This window comes from Jatropha curcas, chromosome 3 (assembly GCF_041381405.1).
Source record: "Jatropha curcas cultivar XTBG-Jc1 chromosome 3, XTBG_Jcur_1.0, whole genome shotgun sequence".
Lineage (NCBI taxonomy): Eukaryota > Viridiplantae > Streptophyta > Magnoliopsida > Malpighiales > Euphorbiaceae > Jatropha > Jatropha curcas.
Window position 1 is genome coordinate 28,512,357 of NC_143153.1, and position 25,337 is coordinate 28,537,693.

Genomic DNA, 25,337 nt, shown 5'->3' on the forward strand with positions numbered 1-25,337 from the left:
TTTTATATTCCCTTCATTTTCCTCCTAAATTGTAGACAAGCTTTTGAAGGCAACGCTGAACACTTTCATCCCCTCCTCCCACATCAGTCCTCACCAAACACAATACACCATTATAAAATTATCCTAGACAGTGAGCTTAAATACACAGGAAGTGTACGAGAGAAAGCCTCCACATTGATTGCTTTGGTTTTCCCATTTCCTAGTTGCTGCTTCCAAGACTAATCTCGCTCCAAACGTTTTTGCTGCATCAAGGCCATATTAACCTAAAATAAGAAGGAAAACATGAAAAATTGTTAGAAGATATTTTCTTGGGAACATATTGAATTTTTTTTTTTAATCTTCATTAAATATTATATGATTATTTTTCAGATAATATTAAATGATAAGTTGCATAAAATTCTAGAAGCGAAATCCTAATCACATTTTGGTATTATGTTTATAGAAGAGTGAATACTCACCTTTGGTACCAAAATCTTTGAACTAGATCCAACAAAGAAGAAGCGAGAATGTCAATTATAAGATTTTTATGTAAATACAGTGTTTTTTTAATTATTTTTATTATGATGCATTAAATTAATTCATGTAGCAGGATTGGGTCGCATAATTAATGTTTTAAAATTTTCAATTCATTCCAATTTTGAAATTATAGCAAAATTAAAATAAAAAGTGCAAGACAGAGGAACCAAAGTGATAATGAAAATAATAAATTAGGAACTTCATAGTTAACAAGAATATAAACTAGAGATCAAATTTTCAATCAATTGATAGGTAAAGGAGACAATTTTGAACAGAAAGACCAAAATATTAACAAAATTACAAGTTATTTATCCAATAAACAAGACAATTAGCTAAGGTATAAGTGGAAGATCAAACGTTAATATATTAATTTTTTTAAATCAAGATTTTATTGGTGATAAATTAGTAGTTTACTTAACATATTATTGATAAAGAAACATATTAAACAATAATAAAATAATAAAATTTAAATATTATTTATTTATAAAAAAGAAAAAAAGTACGGCTAGCCAGGATTGAAAGAGCTTGCTATCGTGGACGAATAATTTAAGACATACGAAAAAGAAAATTAAGAAATTAATAATTAATATGAGTGGGTGGAAGTCATATGTCATACACCTCTATAATACGAGTGGGTTTGATATTACTTTTAAGATTTGATGAGTTTTTCTATATGAAAAGAAGTGAAGTGTGATTGTTTTATTTTATTTTATTTAATTAACTTTATCTATAAGTTTAATGTATCAAAGATTCGCTAAATATAATTTAATAGAATAAATCCATTTGATAAAGACGCGGATTTCTTTCGCGTTATTTTTTTTTTTTTTTTAATATTGAGGGAGAGGAATTTAAATTCAAATTTATTACTGGATCGTATATACACTTATCACTAGATTATATTTTGATATGTTCGTCTTGTCAATTTTTGATTGCAATGATAAATTTATTTTAGAACATTTTATAGATTAATTATGAATACATCAACTAATTCTAGAATATCCTCTTATGGTAAGTGTCACCAATGCAAGAATTAATAAATTTATTATTCATCTATCAACTTTTATTTGTTGTTTATGATTTTTACATAGTATTAAAAATATAATTAAATCATCTAAAATATAATAAAATATTTCTTAATTTTACTATACTTTCCCATTATCTCACCTAATTTCTCAAATCTATTTTTTTTTTGTCAAAATTGCTCTTTTCATTTATTTTCCTTTTCTTTTCTCATCCTTTTTTGTTCTTTCACTCAAATTCTAATACCACATAGGTTCTGATTAAATCAAGCTTGTTTAGTTTTCCAATTCGGTTATAAGAATAACCAGTATGATTTGGTCATAATTTCTTATTTAGTTTTCATTTTGATTATAGAAAATAAATTTATTTTATCCAAAATTCAAATTAGGTCGGCTAAAACAATCAATTCAATTTGATTTTATACATAGCTTGATTTTAATTCAGTTTAGAATAAAACCGATCGATTGCACATCTCTAATTATCGCTCCTGTCTATATTATCTAATGACTTTGAGAAAGAGGAAAGTCATCACTATTGCCTTATTTAAAATATGTATGAACTTGGAAGATAAAGAGAAAAGTCTTTAAAATCCATTAGCTCACTACAAAAAAAACGCCATTTTGCGACCGACAAATCGGTCGCAAAATGGCTAATATCGGTCGCTAAATTCACTTAGCGACCGATCTGCGACCGACAGAGATCGGTCGCAAAATGTCTGGTCGCAAAAAATTTCTGCGACCGATGATGTCATCGGTCGCTAATTTGCGACCGATAATATCGGTCGCAAATTTGAATAAGCAGTCGCAATTGTTGGTCGTGGTTTAATTGGAAATTCAGTCGCAAATTCAGTCGCAGAAAAATCTGTCGCAAATTTTTTAAATCGGTCGCAAAGTGTTAATTTAAAATTTTATTTTTTGGTATCAAATCGGTCGCAAATCGGTCGCAAAATTGAAAAAAAAATTAAATATTATTATGAAACCAAAATTTTTCCGCACCTGTGAAAATTAACATATATACATATATATCACACACGCAATTCAAGAACAATATAAAAATATAATTTTTATTGTACTAAACAAATTAAAATATCAAAATACAAATGAAAAACTAAAAAAGTCCAAAATCAAATCTATGTTGCTGCTCATCTGCAGGATCCGATGTCGGATCGCCGGGAGGAGTACCTGCGGTCGCAAATCCGTCGCATATGAGTCACAAACTGAGAAACAAGATCGCGGGAATTTTTAGCGCTAAAATTTGCGACGGTTTTTTCTTCTGTAGTAAATCTGTCGCAAATTTGCGACCGATATTTGTCGGTCGCAAAAATTGGTCGCAATTTAGCGTTTTTTTTGTAGTGGCTGGGGAATTCATAATCCAATTCAATCATCTTAAATTATAAAGATGATTGATGTAACTCAATTCATTATATTTTTAAATTTATTAGGATGGATTGGGTCAAATTGAGTCTAATTGCAATAGTATTGCCCTGAAAAGAACAAAAAGATAAAATGAGATGAGAAAAATAAATAAAAATCTGAAATTTTGTTCAAATGATAAATTTAACTCTTAATATTAATAATTTTCTACACTGAAAATAACACTCCCTTTATATAAACAAACAATAGAATTAACAAATATTGTTTTTCTTTTTGTTTAGCAAAAGCAAATATATGTGTATTTATTGAAGATAATATTAGTATTAATACAAATATTACAGGAAGGACATGACCCTTCTCTTGAAAACCAGATATAGAATAAAAACTATAAAATAATTATTGTTCATTGATCTAATAAAAAATTCTAATAAAAAATAGAAAGTGAACTTGAAGAAAACAAATAGATCTTCAAAAGTGATTGATTAGATGAACTCTCCGAATCTTCTATACATGGCATAATTATCTATGAATTAATTACTTATGACAAACACAGAGGATTTAAACCATTAAATTCAATAGAGGAACAAACCACACTACCAAGTTTCAAAAGACGAGATCATCGTATAAATGAAAAATTCTCCACAAATTGCAACCAATCCAAATAAACCAAACAAATGCCAACAACAAAACAAAACTCTATATAAAATAGAGAGATCATAAACTCCACACAAGATGGAGATAAAACACAAGTAGTAGCAGAAACATAAATAACATGAATCTATATCAGAATAATCATATATTTGTAATTTATTTAAAAAATATATAAAAATCTATAACAAGACTAAAGAGTACTAAAATTTAAGGATGCGGTTAAAAAAATATTAAAAGCAAAGATATATTTAATTTTAAATTATTGCCACACGATGATAAACTAAACACGTAATAACTCCGAAAACTTGTTGAGGATGTAGCATTTGATTTTCCCCAAATTTAATACTATAAAATATTAGCGGAATATTAGTGTGCTCACACACATGAATTTAATATAAATTTTAATTGGAATGGAGTGGGTAATAATTTACCTATAAAATATATTTTATAATTATATTTTTTTTACGTTTTGAAATTGATGGGAAAAATAATTTATACTAATACTGACAAAATCATTATCGTCAAGTAATGACCCTAAAAGAGGCTGTTATGTCTACATTAGAGCAAAGTTGCAATGGGTCAATTTTGAATTTGATTCAACTATATTGAGTGCGCGGATTCAAATTAATGGTAGGTAAATTTAGATGTTCTAATTTTAATGGCGAAAAGGAGAGAGAGGCTGCGTTTAAAAAAAATATTAAAAGCAAATATATATTTAAGTTTAAATTATTGCTACACGATGATAAACAAAACACATAATAACTCCGAAAACATATTGAGGATGTAGTATTTGATTTTCTCCAAATTTAATATTATAGAATATTAGCGAAATATTAGTGCGCTCACACACATGAATTTAATATAAATTTTAATTGGAGTGGAGTGGTTAATATTTTACCTATAAAATATATTTTATAATTATATTTTTTTTTACGTTTTGAACTTGATGGGAAAAATAATTTATACTGATATTGACAAAATCATTATCGTCAAGTAATGACCCTATAAGAGGCTGTTATGTCTGTATTAGAGCAAAGTTGCAATGGTCCAATTTGGAATTTGATTCAACTATGTTGAGTGTGCGGATTCAAATTAATGGTCGGTAAATTTAGATGTTCTAATTTTAATGGCGAAAGGGAGACAGAGGCTGCGTTTAAAAAAAATATTAAAAGCAAATATATATTTAAGTTTAAATTATTGCTATACGATGATAAACAAAACACGTAATAACTCCGAAAACATGTTGAGAATGTAGCATTTGATTTTCTCCAAATTTAATACTATAAAATATTAGCGGAATATTAGTGCGCTCACACACATGAATTTAATATAAATTTTAATTGGAGTGGAGTGGTTAATAATTTACCTATAAAATATATTTTATAATTATATATTTTTTACGTTTTGAAATTGATGGGAAAAATAATTTATACTGATAATTGAAAAAATCATTATCGTTAAGTAATGAACCTAAAAGAGGCTGTTGTGTCTATATTAGAGCAAAGTTGCAATGGGTTAATTTTTAATTTGATTCAACTATGTTGAGTGCGCGGATTCAAATTAATGGTTAGCAAATTTAGAAGTTCTAATTTTAATGGCGAAAGGGAGAGAGAGGCTGCGTTTAAAAAAAATATTAAAAGCAAATATATATTAATATAAATAACTACTTGATTAGTTATTTAATATAAAATGATAAAAAATGGTATGAAAGTAAGGAATAAGAAAAGACGAGTAATGTGTATAAGTGCTATAAAGAAATTACAAAACGTTAAACGTTAATGAAGATAACGTTTTATAAAAAACTTCTCAAACTCTAAATGCTAGTGCAGATATTGTATTATCGAATGTTATAATTAATTAAAATAATATTTTAATCCTATCAAAAATTAATACTACTTTAAATGCAGAATATGGCCTAATTATCAAACTTAAAATCAAATAATAATTATAAAAGCAATTAAAATTGATTGGTCAGTATCAATTACCAAATATGAAAAGAAAAACAATAATGACATGTTTTATAATTGTAATAATCTAAACTTTTACCCAAAAAAAAAAAAAAAAAAAAGAAAAGTATGTTACGTTACTCGTGGTTTGCGAAATAAATTATTTTGTCTTTATCTTTTTTAAAATATATAAATTTATTTCTGAATTTTACTTCCGTTATATTATTAGATCTTTTTCTCCATCTTTTGTATCTTTTCTGTTAAGACAATAAGAAATACTATCGTACTTAACAGAAAAAGATGCAATAGTATAATATCCCGATGTTATCATTTCTAAATACTTCAAGAAATGACAACTTTATGGTTTGAAAAATACAGCTATAATATTCCTGTGTTTTAAAAAAAAAAAAAGAATATTTTGTTATTTTATAATATAGAAAACATATAAAAATTAAACGAAAAATTTTATAATTTAATGGAAGTAAATCATAAAAATACTTTACTCTGTTAAAAAAAAAGGATAAATTAACTGTATTTCGTAATTACAAAAATCCCATTGTACTTTTCCCAAAAAAGAAAGTACAACGATCAAAATCATAGTCCAGTATGGCCTACTCCAAGAAAGGACAACTTTTTGTAGTAATGTTCATTAAATACTCTCTCATCTACTCTTTTCGTACCTTCAAAAAACCATTTAATTTGTATAAGTTTATAATAAATTATTAAATAAATTAATATATTATCCTTATTTGTATTAAAGTGAGAGATTTTTAAAAATTACAGCAATTAATGTTTATCATTTATAAAGAGTAAAATTGAGAAAAAAAATTTATTATATCTAAAAAAAAATCTATAAATATAACACTAAACTTTCACAAATGTGAGATTATTTATAGACCGAGGAAGTAATAGTTTGCTCATATTATTGTTATTTCAGGTAGAGCGTAATAACATTAGATGAGTAAATACTGGGGCCATTACTCTACGTATGCAGCTCAGTAGAAAAGGACATATATGGGATTCCAGTTACAAAAAGCCCAGTATGTTTAGACAAAGAGAAGACCCAAGAAAAGAAGTAGAAGACAACTGAACAATGGATATGCTCTTACACACGTAACAATGAATCTTGGTTTAGAAATTAGCACATGTGTGAATTCATACACCAAGGACACCAAGTGTCCGCGGGAGAATGTATCACCGAGTTACTCCCTACTCCCAACTCGGTGAGTTTGTAGAAACTCAACAAACTGGTCGATGCATCCATTATGAACTTCTCTATTTGTAATTAACTTCCTCATCTCGTTAGTACTCTCTCTATATAATTTTCCTTTCTCGTTATCCATAGCCAGCATCAGTGACTCGGCCAACGATTCCTTTGTAAACGATCCGTCTTGCTCATTTCTTTTTACTTCTACCCCCAACTTCTTCTCTTCAAAAACCCTGGCATTTAACCCTTGGTCAATTGAGACGGGAAACAAAATCAATGCGAGTCCAAAATTAAGTGCCTCTACAACTGAACTCAAACCGCAGTGAGTCAAAAACCCGCCAACCGACTCATGCCCTAGAATTCTGAGTTGAGGTACCCAACTCGTCCACACTATTCCACGTCCTTTCACTCTCTCTTCAAATCCGTCCGGTAACTCGAACGAGTTACCTTGCTTCCTTAGAGTCCAAAAGAATGGCAATCCTGATAGCTCTAATCCAAGTGCCAAATCATTCAGATCTTTTTGACTCACTTCCAACTCACTTCCGAATGCTATGTATACGACAGATCCTTTGTTTTGCTTGTCTAGCCAGCCACAGATTTTAAGCCACGTTTCATCATCGCCACCTGTAACATCCAGATCTGACGGCGGAAGTAGGCCAATTGGAAGCACAGGCTTACCGTGAAGTTGTTCAAAAAGCTTTAAATGATCAGCTTCTAACTCGAAGCAGCTCCTTACAGCAAGTACATCGACTGCCGCCATTACTGTACCTAGACGATACATATCGGATAAACCCGAATCATTTACTTCGAAATGTTCAAAAGCTCTTTTTGCCTCATGAATCCGATACGCAACTTTGGAGGGAAATGGTACCCACTTAGGAGGGACAGTGAAATCCTCCGGTCGAGTCCGTTCATCATCACCGTTAATCATGGCCGACGATGACGATGCCAGGAAAGCCATTGTCCAAGCAGAGAAAATACTGAAAAAGGCACTAGAAATGCCAAGATCTGAAGTGATCGGAGGTAGCCAGTAAGCGGCAAAATCGTAAATGATCCAATCTGGAGCAGAAGTTTTTAAAAACTGAAACAAGGGTTCTTTTAGCCCATCATAAGCTATTTTAAGGTAAGGAATTTTGTTGGTAGGTATATCCATGGTGGCCTCTGCATCAGGGGGAAGATTGTCTACCTGAGGTAAGGGAAGGCTTATGAAATGTATTTTGGATGATAAATTTGGAGGGATTTTTGGCAAACGTTGAATATTCCTAGGAGTAGATATAAAGGAGATTTTGTGACCCTTCTGGGCTATGTGTTTGGCTACCTTAAGATAAGGGATTGTATGGCCAAATGCGAGCCATGGAAATAAAGCAACATGAAGCTTTTTAGTTTCAGTCATGGTGAATTTCTTGGTGTTCATCTACTTTGCAACCCTCAGCGTTTAAATAGACATTGTTTATTATTCATCTGTGTGTACCAAAGCAAATGTCAGGGGCGAGCTATTGTTTATAATTTCTGTGGGCCCCAAAGTCAGTTGTGTTAGATATACTCCATGTAGTATAATACACACTTCATTTGTAATACAATTCAAATTAGAGGGCAAATATGAGATTTAATACATGAACTTTGACGCAAATAGAAGACTGGAAATGCCCAATATGACGGAGCAGTCGGAGGAAGAAGAAAGAGAAATCCTGAGCAATACCAGTTGCTAGAATGGCGAAGAAGACACAAATGATAGCACTTGAGTGATTTTAATAATCAGAGTCGATTTTCTATTTTATCACTTATGCCTTTTGTTTTCATGAGAACTGAGCAGGCGATGAAGGAGATGGATTTTTAGAAGACGTTGATTTTTACGAGGCTTTCTAAATCAAACTGATGTTCATTTCAATTCTCAAATCTCTTTACTTTTTCATATTTTTATGAAATTAAATTTATGGTCTTTTCTATATCTATTGCAGGGTGTTTATGTTTGACAAGAGAGAGAAAATGAAATTGTTAAAAGAAGGAAGAGATGCTGCATGTTAAGATAGACTGGAACCATAGATGGAAAAGATTAAAGGTTCAAAGGTCTCTCAAAATATAAAAACTTCTTTTTCTTCTATTAAACTTGAAATAATAATTATAATAACATCAATTAAGAATTAAGAAAATTGTCACATACATGGATCGGAGGAAGAGGTATTTGAGATAGAAAAACAGAAGTTAGAGATGCTGCAGATCAATATGAACACACATAGAAGGAAGCTGGAGATTGTGGAAGTCTGAAACAGGGGTATATGAGATGCTATGGATTATATTTACACTATTACCCTTTTCACTTCAATACGATTGATTGCCGACCTTTTTTACTTGTGGGACCCTCTATATTTATTATATTATATTATAAGGACCAAATGACCGGGCGACTCGAACTGTGTATCACTGCCCTTTAAAAAATTCATCTTGTGTTTCGTATAAGGCAGGTACACTTTTTAGTTTAATCACAACCGCTTATCAAGTGTGGCGGGAAAGACTTTTAAGGCGACTCAAAACCTGCTCATGGTGACGGTTTTGGAAAAGCCACTAATGGCAGAAGCTTTCAAAATTCGAATAAGACAGGAGATAAAGATGTTTCAGAGGGCATGATTGGCGGAGATGATTATGCTCCTGCGGTGGATAAGTCAGCAGTGGACACTGCACATGTGGACCAGGCATGAGATGATTGGCAATACGATTGATTGCCGACCTTTTTTACTTGTGGGACCCTCTATATTTTTGATATTATATTATATTTACACAAGCCCTTTAAAAAATTCATCTTGTGTTTCGTATCAAGGCAGAAACACTTTTTAGTTTAATCACAGCCACAAGTGTGGTGGGAAAGACTTTAAACACACGGGCGGAGCCGCATGCAGCACATAGGGCATGCTCATCCCGAAATAAAAAATTTTCATGGATTTGATGAAGCCTAAAATGATATTGTTCTCTGATTCCATATATAGAAAGATAATTCGTGGTTAGCATTTGCTATTCATAATTATATGGACTAAAAGAACATGGCACGTGTTTACTATTTTGCTCGTTTATGATTCAAATATAAAATATTTATTGAGGCTTTAAGCATAGCATTAAAGTAAATAAATAAATTTTACATTTAATTTTTGTGGAGGGATATGTGGTAAATTTTGGACAAAATTTTCATCAAGATAAGCTTAAAATTATAATTTTAAAAGATATCCATATTGAAAAATTTAAAATTTAAAAATATATAATCTAGTAAATATATATATATATATATATATATATTTTTCATTTATCCAGATACACATCATTTTACTTAGCTACCTCTTTTCTATCTCCATCCTCCACCAAAGAAGCTTTAATAAATATTATAAATCAGGCTTAACGCGTAATTTTACTTTTAAACTATTACCATTTCTCCTGGTAGCCTCTTGAACTTTGTGGGATTCTATCGTAGTGACCTTATATTAAGGGTGGCCACGGTTCCAAAACCAACGGTTTCGAAATCGAACTAAAAATTAACAGTTCCGGTTACGGTTTGAAATTGAACAATTCTAATTTCGGTTTGAAACCAAAAATTAACAGTTCTATCGTATTGACCCTATACGAAACTAAAACCGTTGGGTCCGACTGAAACTAGAACCCCAGTTCTTCAGTAATAATAAATTCTTTAGTGACCATGTCCCTCGCAAGAAGAGCGTCAATCGCGTTTGGGAGAGTAAGGACTAATTTTCTCAGTCAATGAATGTCCAACGTGGCGAGATCAACCGTTGTTATTGTCAAATAGCTTAAGGAGTTTCTTTACCAATTTTCTGTCTTCAAAATCAAACCCAGGAACGACGTCAATCCCTCTCTCTCTCTCTCAACTGATTTTGTTTACCAATTTTCTGTCTTCCTTTATACTTTCATTTTTTAGAATCGCATTTTTCTCTGTCTCTTTCGCTTCTCATTTTGTTGATCAAAAGAAAGTAATAACAAAGATGAATTTAATGGTGATGCTTTGATATTTATTTACACAAGAGAAGGATTTCAACAGCTCATCTTCTCAACAGAGAAACGGTAGCCCCATGTTGACGAATTGAGCAAGTGGTGGCGGTGACTGATGGCAATGGAAACCCATATTTGAATACCCTTCGGAAACTAGAGAAGCAAGACGATGGCGTTCATTTGATGCTGGCTCGAGATCCCATATTACAAGTTTCTTTAATTATATTATGTTCACCAAATCTACTCATAGTGTTGTGAAATTAATTTTAAGATTTTAAGATTGCTTTGAAAAGGAGATATGGAAGATTATTAAGATAGCATATAGGATTAAATTTTCATTGGTTTCATGTGCTGCGATACTTATTTTCTTTTTCTCATTGGAGATGGTTTATGAGTACTTATTACAAGCTCATGATAAGGAACCAACAGATTGCCCTAAATTATGAACATACATTAATTTCTAGTTTGTTAATACTAACAGAATTATCATTCTATTTCAACTTAGCCTATGTTACCTAAGAATCTGAGATGTCGGAATCATATTTGAACTGTTAATAAGACACACATAATTTTCTAATATATAATTATTGATAAAATAAAGTAAAGAGTTCATATGTATGACCCTGCTCTGCTGAAAACTTTGTGGCGCATGGCTGTATGGTCCTATTCATTCATGGAAATTATGAGTCAATTCAACTTGCGAGCAAGTCGATGATCTTGTGTTATTAATGAGCAGAGATAGCACCGTATATTTATTTCAACAAGAAGAGAAAGGTCCCCTTAGGTTTACGTACTTATATTCAGATTCAGAGCAATGGACCTTGAAAATGATTGACAACTCACATTCTCATAACTAGATTGCTGCCCTCTGCACTGTTATTTTGTAATGAAACTAAAAAGGGAATGTTTGTTTTTTTAAGTTATGAAGAATTGACAGCTGATACCATCTTTTTAAGGATAAGAGTTCAATCTCTGATAACAACACTCATGGGAACAAACTGTCAACCTGAGTTAATTATTCCAGACATCAGCCCTAGACAATTACATAGTTAACTATATCAAAATAATAATTATAAAAATATTTACTCCAATACACTTATTTACCATAATTTTTTCTTATAAATATGGTTTTATATATCTATCGAACAATATTTTTATTTCATTTATTTATAATTTATAAATTAATTTAATTTTATATATATATATATATACCTTTTAAATAATAAATGTTTGAAGTGGTTTAGTGGTAAAATGTCTTAATTGTACGCAAGAAGTCATTAAAGACAATTTCTTTTTCACGATGTAATGGTATTTTGAAATTTAAGTCATCATCTTATTCTCTAGTAAAAAAAAAATCATTTTCCCTTTCCCATTATACTTATTTATGTTAAAATTAATTTTATTGATAATATAAATAATTAATTTCACGGGAATAAAAAAATAATATGTTAAAAGCATAAATACATTAATCATATTATTAAAAAAAAAAAACTTTTGCTTTTTAGCATAAATAATACAACAAACAAATTGTGCAATTATTGCAAACCATAGGAACTAAATAATTTTTTTTCTAGCAAAAAAAAAATCCACATTATAGACTGGTACACTATTCGACCATGAAGCCCCAGTTTACTGCTGAGTCATGAAGAAATCGTTCAAAGAACTGAGTCAATTTAAATTACAAGTAACTCGATGATGTTGCAGCAACTCAACAAAACGATCTACGTATCTGTCATGGAGATCTTTATCTGCTAATAACTCCCTCATCTCCTTTGCAGCATCTCTGTATTCTTTTCCTTCCTTATCAACCATAACCAACCTCAATGACTCAGCCACCGAGTCCCTTGTAAAAGACCCATCTTGCTCATCTCTGGTTATTTCTACACCAACCTTCTTTTCTTCAAAAACTCTAGCAATTAACCCTTGGTCCAGAGCAATGGGCAGCATAATCAAAGCTCGTCCAAAATAGAGTGCTTCTATAATTGAACTATAACCACAGTGAGTCAAAATCCCACCAACCGATTCATGACTCAGAATTCTGAGTTGAGGTACCCAAGTTTTCCACACTAGCCCACGTCCCTGGACTCGCTCCTCAAATTCATTTGGCAGTCGGAGTGAGTTATCTTTTATCCTTAAAGTCCAAAAGAAGGGAAGTCCTGATAACTCTAAACCAAATGCCAACTCAGTTAATTCCTGTTGACTCACTTCCACCTCGCTCCCGAATGCTATGTAAACCACAGATCCTTTGTTTTGACTGTTTAACCATTGACTGATTATACGCCACGTCTCGTCTTCTTCACCATTGACATCCGGATCTGAAGGTGGTAACAGACCTATTGGAAGCGTAGGCTTGCCGTGAAGCTGTTCGACAAGCCTTAAAAAGTCACCCTCCAACTCGAAGCAGCTCCGTATAGCTATAACATCACAACCTGCCATTACTGAACCCAAACGAGACATATCGGAGCAACCCGAATCATTCACCTGAACATGACTCAACGCTTTCTTTGCCTCATGTAACCGAAACGCGACTTTTGAGGGAAACGGAACCCACTTAGGTGGAACGGTGAAGTCCTCTGGCTGAGTCCGTAGATCATCACCGTTAATCATGGCCGATGATGATCCAAAAAAGGTTAGACTCCAACCACCATAAATACTGAAAAAGGCACTTGAGATTCCGAGATCGGCCGTAATACGAGGTAACCAGAAAGGTGCGAAGTCGTAAATAATCCAATCAGGAGTAGAAGTTTCTAGAAACTGAAGCAGAGGGCATTGCAGGTTATCGTAGGCTTTCTTGAGGTATGGAACCTTGTGCGTGGGAATGTCAGTGGTAGCCTCTGAATTAGGGGGGAGATGGTCTTCAGAAGGTAAAGTGAGGGTTACTAAATGGACAAGGTTTGCTAAATTTGGAGGGATTTTGGGCAAACGCTGGATGTTTTTAGGGGTAGAAATAAAGGAGATTTTGTGACCTCTTTTGGCTAAAAGCTTGGCGAGCTCGAGGAATGGGATTATATGACCAAACGCTAGCCATGGAAACAGAGCAATATGGAGCTTTTTATGTTCATTCATGGTGAACAGAGGACTAATGAAGAAGCCTACAAGCTGCTTGTAGAAAATCCCTATATTGAAAAATGAAAATCATGATAAGCAAAACTTTGGGCTAATCGCGGTTGACATTGTATCAAAAAATATGCTTTAGCAGGAGTGAAAATACTAAAATGGCCTTGTTTTAATTGAAGGTAGGGACAAATCTTAGCAAAATGAAACTTTACCAGTTGGAGGATAATTTAGAGACCAACCTGTGGAAAAGTAAAAGAATCAATTAAGAGTGGTTGAACCAAATCTATTTTTCAATTAAAAAATCAATTAGTACTTAAAGAAAAATTGTCATGATGCACAAAACTACTATTTTGCACAAACCTACCAATCTGGGAATCTGGGAAATTTTGATTTAATTGCTAAACAATTAATTTTTTTCCTCCTCTTTTTTTTTTTTTTTTTTTTTTAAAAGAAAAACAATCAAATTATTTTATATTTACTTTATTAATTAAAACAATTTATATTAATACAATTCCTAGCAGCATATGTATCTCATTATTATTGACTCTTGCACACTGAATACAAGCTCATATTGCGGCTCCCAATTCACCGGAATCATTCGATAACCGGGGACTCGGTGCACCCAACTCGGTGAGTTTGTAGAAGCTCAACGAATTGGTCAATATAACGGTCATGTAGTTCTTTATTTGCAAATAACTTCGACATCTCTTTTGCATTCTCTCTATACAATTTTCCTTCCTCCTCAACCATAACCAATTTCACCGAGTCAGCCACCGAGTCCCTTGTAAACTCTTTTACTGAGCTTACAACTCAGTGAACTCGTTCTGACTCAAATCCACTTCGCTTCCAAATGCTATGTATACTACAGACCCTTTTTCTTGCTTGTCTAGCCAATCTCGGATTTTAAGCCACGTATCATCTTCATCACCATTGCCATCTAGAGTTAAAGGTGGCAGTAGACCTACTGGAAACACAGGCTTACCATGAAGCTCTCTAACAAGTCTTAAAAAATCAGCTTCTAGCTCGAAACAGCTCCTAATAGCTATAATATCACTACTCGCCATTACTGAACGAACTAATGATCCAAATATGTGTTTGAGAATACCTGAATTGTCTACCTCGAAACGATGGGGAATTCTCTTTGCTTCATGGAGTCGATATGCGACTTTCGAGGGAAACGGGATCCATTTAGGAGGGACAGTGAAGTCTTCTGGATGAAATCTTGAATCATCGCCGTCAATCATGGCCAATGACGGTGATGCCCAGAAAGTTAAAGTCCAACCACCGAAAATACTAAAAAAAGGCACTGGAGATCCCAAGATCGGCCAGAATAGGAGGTAACCAGTAAGGGAAACAGTCGTAAATCACCCAATTTGGAGTGGAAGTTTCTAAAAATTGAACCAGAGGGTCTTTTAGGCTATCATAGGCCATTCTAAGGTATCGAATTTTATCGAAGGGTAAGTCTATGGTGGCCTCTGCATCAGGGGGGAGATTGTCAACCTGAGGTAAGGGAAGGCTTATGAAATTTATATTGGATGATAAATTTGGAGGGATTTTTGGCAAACGTTGAATGTTTCTAGGAGTAGATAGAAAAGAGATTTTGTGACCCTTCTGGGCTATGCGTTTGGCGAGTTCGAGGAATGGGATCATATGGCCGAATGCTAGCCATGGAAAGAAAGCTACATGAAGCCTTTTAGGTTCAGTCATGGCGGATTATTGGTGTTACTCTGCATTTCATAGCTTCGTACCGTGTCATATATAGAAGTAGGACTAACGAGGAACCCAGCGAGCCAAAGTCCTGTGATATAATTTGTAATATTTAATTTTATATTTAAGTCTTTCATCTCAATCAAATGATGTGATGTGTCATGATCGACTATGATACATCATACAACAACCTCGGTGGCGGTGCGGTGCTCCTGCATTTTGGATCGTGGGCCCTTGAATTATTAAATGTTAGTATTTTATTTTTTCTTTTAAAAAGGAGGGAATTACATATTGTATAACACTGGACCAAATGACCTCGACGTGATCAGCATCCAAAAAGCCTAGTCTGGAGGAGGATTATTTTATTACTTCATGTCTCCATAATATAATAATTTTGTTTCTACAAATACGATTGGTTGTGAAAAATCTAACAGTAATTAATAAAATTTTTCAATTTTACCCGTAAAAGATATGATAATTAATTTCAATTTTTTAAAAAATAATTTAATTAAATTAATGAATTATTTTTATAATTTTAAAAAATTATTTTAATAATTTATATTTATGGATTGAAAGAGTATTTAATAATTAAAATAATACTTTAATTTTCTATTCTTCACTTTGTATGCAAAATAGACTGGTTTTACATCACCGTTGGATTTGAATTAGTAAAATCAATGTCTCCGTCCATGAATATGGACTTATAAGCACCCATATCATTTTGAAATTGAGAGGATGTGAGATAGATAATAAACTTTGACGTTATGAGCACAATAGGTCCTATATTTATAATATGACAAAACAATTTAGGGTAAATTTATAAATTTAGATTTTAAATAATTCATAATAATTAGTTTTTAATAGCCAAAAATTCAATAATTATATAACTTTTTAAGAAAAAAACAACAAGATACATTATTAAAATTGATATATTATTCTAAAAAAGTAAAATGTATAATAAAAATTATTATTAATAATATTATTGGGACCGATCCTTATAAAATTATTTGTAACTTATCTTCTTTGTTCTTATTCTTTTGTTTTTTCTTGTTAGAACCCCAAACTCTAGAATCTATAGTTTTGCTATATATAAATCTATGTTTACTTATTTTTTCTACCTGTGCAGTTCTTAATTGGAGAATTTAACTCTAATTTTGATGGTTGAATGTTGATTGTATATATGTGAACTTTCGAAATTGAGACTGCATATTTCTTTTATTTTTATCGGTTTTCATATTTCTGGCCTAAAAATATTGAAAATTTAGGGCTTTTCTTATGTAAATTGGTATATCTTATATTAGTTTTTGCTTACAAAATAAATAAAAATGCTTTTTTTATTTAAGGCTAATTTTTGTTGATTTTTATATTACTACCTTAAGGATCGAGAAATTTTTACTAAATGCAATCTTTTGGGTGTGTTATATCCAATAGAAAGATATTTGATTATGAATATAAATGAGTGATTAAACAAAGTTTTATTTTTTTTCATACAGTGTGTGTCATGTTGGAATTTTCCTTTTTTAATATTTACTATCCAGGAAAAAGTATTTTCATTTTGAACTTATGTGTATTTGTTGTAAAAAATAATGTATATTTATTGTAAAAAATAAAGTAAAATCATGATCCAGACAGCGGACCCAAATCTTGAAAGATACATTATCTTTTTGCTTTATGATTTTGTTTTATATGATTTGATTTGCAACATCTAAGTTTACTCCCTATAATACTGATTGCTATCAGTTAATGTTGATAAAAAATAACAAAATAATAATAATAATAATAATAATAATAAAATATCATAAATGGAATACGATTGTTTATAATATTTCTTTATGAAAATTTAATAAATTAACATAACCAATTAAAATTAAACTATATTTATTTTTCCACCAATAAAGTTAAAGTTTTTAATGGTTTTTTTTTTAATACATAAACTTGATAGGGATGTTTAGGAACTCATTGTTTTCTCTTCCCCATTCTTCTTAATAGAATTTAAATTCAAATAGAAAATTGACATAGCCAATTAAAATTAAATTATTTTTATTTTTTAACCAATAAAATACTGGGGCCATTACTCTACGTATGCAGCTCAGTAGAAAAGGACATATACGGGATTCCTGTTACAAAAAGCCCAGTATGTTTAGACAAAGAGAAGACCCTAGAAAAGAAGTAGAAGACAACTGAACTGGTGTTTATTCAACAAAGCTGTTAGTCTTTAAATAGCCTACTGCCAACCGGTAATTACAAAAAACAATCAGGAACTAATATCAAGCTTGGAAAGATTAATAAACATTGTATATTATACTTTTTATTTTTAGAGAGTCTTTTATGCAATATTAATATTTATTGTTTTTTGATGATTAGTTACATATTAAATTTTAAACTCAGAAAAGTGAGAAAAAAAGATAATAATTTTAAAACTAATGCATCAGAATAATTTTTTTTAAAATTATTATTTATAAATAGATAATCAACTACGTTATTATTTTTACCTTTTATTTCACAACACGTCAGCTACAGCCGCTTTTATTTCACAACTCGTTAGCAATCGATATGCTCTTACATACATAACGATTCTTGGTTTCGAAATTAGCACATGTGTGAATTCATACACCAAGGACACCAACTGTCCGCGTGAGAATGTATCACCAAGTTACTCCCTACTCCCAACTCGGTGAGTTTGTAGAAACTCAATAAACTGGTCTATGCATCCATTATGAACATCTCTATTTGTAATTAACTTCCTCATCTCGTTAGCACTTTCTCTATATAATTTTCCTTTCTCGTTATCCATAACCAGCATCAGTGACTCGGCCAACGATTCCTTTGTAAACGATCCGTCTTGCTCATTTCTTTTTACTTCTACCCCCAACTTCTTCTCTTCCAAAACCCTGGCATTTAACCCTTGGTCAATTGAGACGGGAAACAAAATCAATGCGAGTCCAAAATTAAGTGCCTCTATAATTGAACTGAAGCCGCAGTGAGTCAAAAACCCGCCAACCGACTCATGCCCTAGAATTCTGAGTTGAGGTACCCAACTCGTCCACACTATTCCACGTCCTTTCACTCTCTCTTCAAATCCGTCCGGTAACTCGAACGAGTTACCTTGCTTCCTTAGAGTCCAAAAGAATGGCAATCCTGATAGCTCTAATCCAAGTGCCAATTCATTCAGATCTTTTTGATTCACTTCCGACTCACTTCCAAATGCTATGTATATGACAGATCCTTTGTTTTGCTTGTCTAGCCAGCCACAGATTTTAAGCCACGTTTCATCATCGCCACCTGTAACATCCAGATCTGACGGCGGAAGTAGGCCAATTGGAAGCACAGGCTTACCGTGAAGTTGTTCAAAAAGCTTTAAATGATCAGCTTCTAGCTCGAAGCAGCTCCTTACAGCAAGTACATCGACTGCCGCCATTACTGTACCTAGACGATACATATCGGATAAACCCGAATCATTTACTTCGAAATGTTCAAAAGCTCTTTTTGCCTCATGAATCCGATACGCAACTTTGGAGGGAAATGGTACCCACTTAGGAGGGACAGTGAAACCCTCCGGTCGAGTCCGTTCATCATCACCGTTAATCAAGGCCGACGATGACGATGCCAGGAAAGTTATTGTCCAAGCGGAGAAAATACTTAAATAGGCACTAGAAATGCCAAGATCTGAAGTGATCGGAGGTAGCCAGTGAGCGGCAAAATCGTAAATGATCCAATCTGGAGCAGAAGTTTTTAAAAACTGAAACAAGGGTTCTTTTAGCCCATCATAAGCTATTTTAAGGTAAGGAGTTTTGTTGGTAGGTATATCCATGGTGGCCTCTGCATGAGGGGGAAGATTGTCTACCTGAGGTAAGGGAAGGCTTATGAAATGTATATCGGATGATAAATTTGGAGGGATTTTTGGCAAACGTTGAATATTTCTAGGAGTAGATATAAAGGAGATTTTGTGACCCTTCTGGGCTATGTGTTTGGCTACCTTAAGATAAGGGATTATATGGCCAAATGCTAGCCATGGAAATAAAGCAACATGAAGCTTTTTAGTTTCAGTCATGGTGAATTTCTTGGTTTTCATGTACTTCGCAACCCTCAGCGTTTAAATAGACTTTATTTATTATACATCTGTGTGTACCAAAGCAAATGTCAGGGGCGAACTATTGTTTATAATTTCTGTGCGCCCCAAAGTCAGTTGTGTTAGATATACTCCATGTAGTATAATACACACTTCATTTGTAATACAATTCAAATTAGAGGGTAAATATGAGATTTAATACATGAACTATGACGCAAATAGAAGACAGGAAATGCCCAATATGACGGAGCAGTCGGAGGAAGAAGAAAGAGAAATCCTGAGCAATACCAGTTGCTAGAATGGCGAAGAAGACACAAATGATAGCACTTGAGTGATTTTAATAATCAGAATCGATTTTCTATTTTATCACTTATGCCTTTTGTTTTCATGAGAACTGAGCAGGTGATGAAGGAGATGGATTTTTAGAAGATGTTGATTTTTATGAGGCTTTCTAAATCAAACTGATGTTCATTTCAATTCTCAAATCTGTTTACTTTTTCATATTTTTATGAAATTAAATTTATGGTCTTTTTCTATATTTATTGCAGGGTGTTTATGTTGAGAAGAGAGAGAAAAATGAAATTGTTAAAATGAAATTGTGGGACCCTCTATATTTATTATATTATATTATAAGGGCCAAATGACGGGGCGGCAGGTACACTTTTTAGTTTAATGACAGCAGCAAGTGTGGTGGGAAAGACTTTAAACACACGGGCGGAGCCGCATGCATGCAGCACATGGGGCATGCTCATCCTGAAATAAAATTTTTTCATGGATTTTATGAAACCTAAAATGTGATATTGTTGTCTGATTTCATATATAGAAAGATAATTCGTGGTTAGCATTTGCTATTCATAATTATATGAACTAAAAGAACATGGCACGTGTTTAGTATTTTGCTAGTTTATAATTACATGAATTAATATTTCAAATATAAAATATTTATTGAGGCTTTAGGCATAGCATTAAAGTAAATAAATAAAATTTACATTTAATTTTTATGGAGGGATATGTGGTAAATTTTGGACAAAATTTTCATCTGAGATAAGCTTAAATTTATAATTTTAAAAGATATCCATACTGAAAATTTAAAAATTTAAAAATATATAATCTAGTAAATATACTTTTTTTTTTCATTTATCTACATACACATCATTTTACTTAGCTACGTCTTTTTTATCTCCATCCTCCACCAAAGAAGGTTTAAGAGATATTATAAATCAGGCTTAATGCATAATTTTACTCCTAAACTATCATCGTTTCTCCAAGTAGCCTCCTGAACTTTGCGGGATTCTATCGTAGTGACCCTATACTAAGGGTGGCCACGGTTCCAGAATTGAACAAAAAATTAACGGTTTCAGTTACGGTTTGGAACCGAACAGTTCTAGTTCCGGTTCTGGTTCCTCAACGGTTCCAAAATCGACGATTGTGGCCGGTTCTCCAGCCTGTTTCAGACGGTTCCGACCGATTTTAGGCGAAACTAGAACCTTTGGTTCCGACTGGAACTGGAACCCCGGTTCACGGTTCCAAAACTGGTGGAACCAGAACAGAACTAGTTCGAATCGGTTCTGATTTCGATTAGGATCGATTCAGGTTCCAATTTCAGTTGCCATCAATTCCGACCTGTTCGGAACTGACAGTTCTAGTTCCAAAAACCAGATTTGGACCACCCCTACCCTATACTAACAAATTTTTCACTAACCATGCCCCTGGCGTAGAATAAGAAGAACGTCAATTGCGTTCGGGAGAGTAAGGACTAATTTTCTCAGTCAATGAATGTCCAACGTGGCGAGATCAACAGTTGTTATTGTCAAATAGCTTAAGGAGTTTCTTTATCAATTTTCTCTCTTCAAAATCAAACCCAGGAACGACGTCAATCCCTCTCTCTCTCTCAACTGATTTTGTTTCTCCAACTAAAATGGATTCGAAAATGGCAACAAATGCGAAGGGATTAAGAAGCTTGAGCAACTGTTGGCTTATGATTATGATAAGTCAGAGTTTTGTGTTTCTGGTTCAAGTCTTATTAGAAATATAAGCAAAAAACATCAATATTAGAGATAGAAAATTACGGAGGAAGTAGAGACTGAAAGAGAGAGATGAAAAAGAAGAAGAAAATAAAAAGCTATTGGTTGAAGAAACCAAAACAAACGGAGAGTCTCAGATTTTGTCAAACTGTAGATTCTCGTCTCTTTTGGACTCTACATATTGTGATTTTCTTCTCTCATATATATATTTTTTATTTTCTATTTTCTTCTTTTAATCAATTTCTTGAGCTAAAGATTGTAAAGTATGGTTTGGATTGTAATGTTTATATAAATAAGGATTTTTCGTTTTTACGGTTCCTGCAACAAAAAATTTCTAGAGGAAATCTTTTTTTCTCCTACTTTGCTGCAATGAGTTATCTGGTCACTCTAACTTTCCCATTGCTTCTAACCGTTGCCTCACCAGTTCTATGTTGCTCTTTATGCACAATGAAAGAAAGTAGATTGATGAACGATCTCTGGAAAGAAAGCAGATTAACAAAAACAACATTTATTTTTAATAGACTCGTGACATCCATGTACTGAGTCGTCCGATGAGCCACGTTAAGAAAGCCCAAGCTTATATGCGCTGGCCCACAGGGTGCCCCAATAGGGCCCGAATGAAAGACCCAAGCCTACATGAACCATCACAAAGAAAGTTCTAAAAATGAAGACTCGGGCCTGTTTGGATGAAAGCCCACAGAAGGGCCAAAGCACAACAAGCCTACCCATCATCAAAGCAAGCCCAAATGCAAGAAGTCCCACAGGATATATCCAAATTCAAAGCCCGTTAAAGTTGGCTCCTCACATGAAAGAATGCAAAGGATCCGAGCCCATCCATCTCCTACATGAAAAGATCTGAGTCTATCCAAATAGCCCAGAAAATGACAGCCATCAAAAGGCCTAAGCCCATATAATATAGCCTCGGCACATCCAAATGATGTTCAGCTTTTTTTTTTTTTTTTTTTTTCAGTCATCATTTTGTTAATTTTATTTTTATTTTTTTATTCAGTCATTATTTTTCATCCACGTGGATTAGATGTGTTATTATTGATCAGTACACGTCATCCCGCGCATGTTTTTCCTTTTTTTTTACATTTTGGGGACGAGTGTAAAGGAATTGTTATTTCGTAATCGTAATAGAATCACTGTAAAATTCGGAGGCTAGTAGGAGAAACGATGATAATTCAAAAGCAAAATTATGCATTAGACCTTATAAATCAATATATTTAAGATAGAACAATATTTTTATTTTTGAAATTGTTCAAGTATTATTATTATCAATACCAAATACGGTTTTTAAATAAATTTGAGAGCTAAAATTTATTGTATTGAAATTTAGAAATAAAGATATTGTTATAAAATAATATAAAATTAGATAGAAAAATAAATGAAGAATAAAGAGATAATACAAGAGTGTATATATTATTGATGAGAAGCAGCTACATATATATAGTTACATAAGTGAAATCTTGATAGAATCCTACATAAATCAAGAAAATAGAGTTCACAGTAATTGAAAATACAGACTTCTAGCCTATATAGTACATTTGCTTTATTTCTTTACAGATATGCTTAAGGAAAATTTTTCTTTTTAATTTTATTTGCACATTTGTTTTTGTTATTTTATTTAGATAGCTTTAATTTGCCACCTAATTAAAATTTATGTATCATAAATAGATTTAGTTTAAACAAAAATATTTATGATTATATACCAAGAAAGAAAATAAACAATAATATTTTAAAATTTTTTTAATTGGTTTGATGAATGTCACCATTTATGCACCATTATAAGCAAATTATTTGATATTTGATGTCAAAAATATAAAAATTATTATATTAAAGCTATATTAACTATATTACAAAGCAATATTGTACATAAAAAAGCTAAAAATTTTAAAAATTATTATTAATTATGTAAAGAAGTGTGAGGTTATTACAAATATCAAAGTTGAAAGTGTCCAAAAATTAAAATCTGACTTTAAAATTTAAGAAACTATAAACAAAGTTGAAGAATTAAATTATATAATCCAATTGATTTTAAAAATATTGATCTCAAGATTTGGTGACGTGGCTAAAGGTGAATGATTGATTGAATTTTTCATTTAAGTGCCATAGCTTCACCACTGGTATCATGTACATTACATGTATATTTCATTATTGTCGACTCTTCCACACTAAATACTAAATACACACTTCTTTTTTTTTTTTTTTTGGAAAATAAATACACACACATTTATCATAAACGTTTCCTACGCACCGAAATCATTCAAAAACTGAATTTTTACCGTTCAAAAAAAAAAAAAAAATCATTCAGAAAGTGGTGAGTCGGACCGCCCAACTCGCTGAGTTTGTAGAAACTCAACAAATTTATTAATATAACGGTCTTGTAATTCTTTATCTGCAAATAACTTGCTCATCTCTTTTGCGTTCTCTCTGTACAATTTTCCTTCCTCGTCAACCATAATCAATCTCACTGAGTCAGCCACCGAGTCCCTGGTAAAAGACCCATCATCCTCCTGTCTCGTTACTTCTACACCGACTTTCTTATCTTTAAAAACTCTAGCAATTAGTCCATGGTCAAAAGCAATAGGCAACATAATCAAGGCACATCCAAAATAAAGCGCATCTATAATTGAACTATAACCACAATGAGTCAAAAACCCTCCAATCGATTCATGACTCAGAATTCTTGGTTGAGGTACCCAACTCGTCCAAACCAGTCCACGTCCTTTAACTCGCTCCTCGAACCCATCTGGTAACTCGACCTTGTTATCGTCCCGTTTCCTTATGGCCCAAAAGAATGGCAACCCTGATAACTCTAAGCCGAGTGCCAACTCAGTGAACTCGCGCTGATTCAAATCAACTTCGCTTCCAAATGCTATGTATACGACAGGCCCTTTTTTTTGCTCGTCAAGCCAATCTCTGATTTTAAGCCACGTATCATCTTCATCACCATTGCCATCTAGAGTTAACTGTGGCAGTAGACCCACTGGAAACACAGGCTTACCATGAAGCTCTCCGACAAGCCCTAAAAAATCAGCTTCTAGCTCGAAACAACTTCGAATAGCTACAATATCACAACCCGCCATCACCGTACTTACTCGAAATCCATCGGAAGTACCTGAATTGTCAACCTCGTAATGACGGAGAGTTCTCTTCGCTTCATAGAGTCGATACGCGACTTTCGAGGGAAATGGGATCCATTTAGGAGGGACAGTGAAATTAATCTTCTGGCCGAGTTCTTGAATCACGGCAGTTAATCATGGCTGATAACGGTGAAGCAAAGGAAGTTATAGTCCAACCACCAGCAATACTAAAAAATGCACCGGAGATCCCGAGATCGGCCAAAATAGAAGGTAACCAGTAAGGGAAAAAGTCGTAAATCACCCAATTTGGAGTAGAAGTTTTTAAAAAGTGAAGCAAAGGATCTTTTAGGCTATCATAGGCCAATTTAAGGTATGGAACTTGACTGAAAGGTAAGTCTATGGTGGCCTCTGCATCAGGGGGAAGATTGTCTACCTGAGGTAAGGAAAGGCTTATGAAATTCATATTGGATGTTAAATTTGGAGGGATTTTTGGCAAGCGTTGAATATTTCCAGGAGTAGATATGAAAGAGACTTTGTGACCCTTTTGAGCTATGTGTTTGGCGAGTTCAAGGAATGGGATCATATGGCCGAATGCTAGCCATGGAAAGAAAGCTACATGAAGCTTTTTAGGTTCAGTCATAGTGGATTGTTGGTGTTACTTTGCAGTCATTGCTTTGTATCCTATCAATACATA

The 25,337-nt window shown here is 32.8% G+C and overlaps 3 protein-coding genes and 1 pseudogene across 4 annotated transcripts; all 4 read right to left on the bottom strand.

Moving 5' to 3' along the window:
• Positions 1-6,392: 6,392 nt before the first annotated feature.
• On the bottom strand, positions 6,393-8,186 carry LOC105641702 (putative UDP-rhamnose:rhamnosyltransferase 1). The gene has a single exon (XM_012226297.4). It carries the CDS (start codon positions 8,125-8,127, stop codon positions 6,709-6,711), a length of 1,419 nt encoding a protein of 472 aa, XP_012081687.3. The 5' UTR covers positions 8,128-8,186; the 3' UTR covers positions 6,393-6,708.
• Positions 8,187-12,146: 3,960 nt separating this feature from the next.
• On the bottom strand, positions 12,147-15,564 carry LOC119370114 (putative UDP-rhamnose:rhamnosyltransferase 1). Of its 2 annotated transcripts, XM_089719602.1 has the most exons (3): positions 14,863-15,564; positions 13,970-13,996; positions 12,147-13,816 (listed from the first exon to the last, which is right to left on the bottom strand). In XM_089719602.1, exons 1-3 carry the CDS (start codon positions 14,999-15,001, stop codon positions 12,369-12,371), a joined length of 1,614 nt encoding a protein of 537 aa, XP_089575728.1. In that variant the 5' UTR covers positions 15,002-15,564; the 3' UTR covers positions 12,147-12,368. The 2 variants fall into 2 exon arrangements, with proteins under 2 accessions (XP_089575728.1, XP_089575729.1); XM_089719603.1 differs by lacking the exon at positions 13,970-13,996.
• Positions 15,565-17,876: 2,312 nt separating this feature from the next.
• On the bottom strand, positions 17,877-19,615 carry LOC105641701 (putative UDP-rhamnose:rhamnosyltransferase 1). The gene has a single exon (XM_012226296.4). It carries the CDS (start codon positions 19,534-19,536, stop codon positions 18,118-18,120), a length of 1,419 nt encoding a protein of 472 aa, XP_012081686.2. The 5' UTR covers positions 19,537-19,615; the 3' UTR covers positions 17,877-18,117.
• A 4,010-nt stretch (positions 19,616-23,625) lies between these two features.
• LOC149497850 (putative UDP-rhamnose:rhamnosyltransferase 1 pseudogene) lies at positions 23,626-25,337 on the bottom strand (annotated as a pseudogene).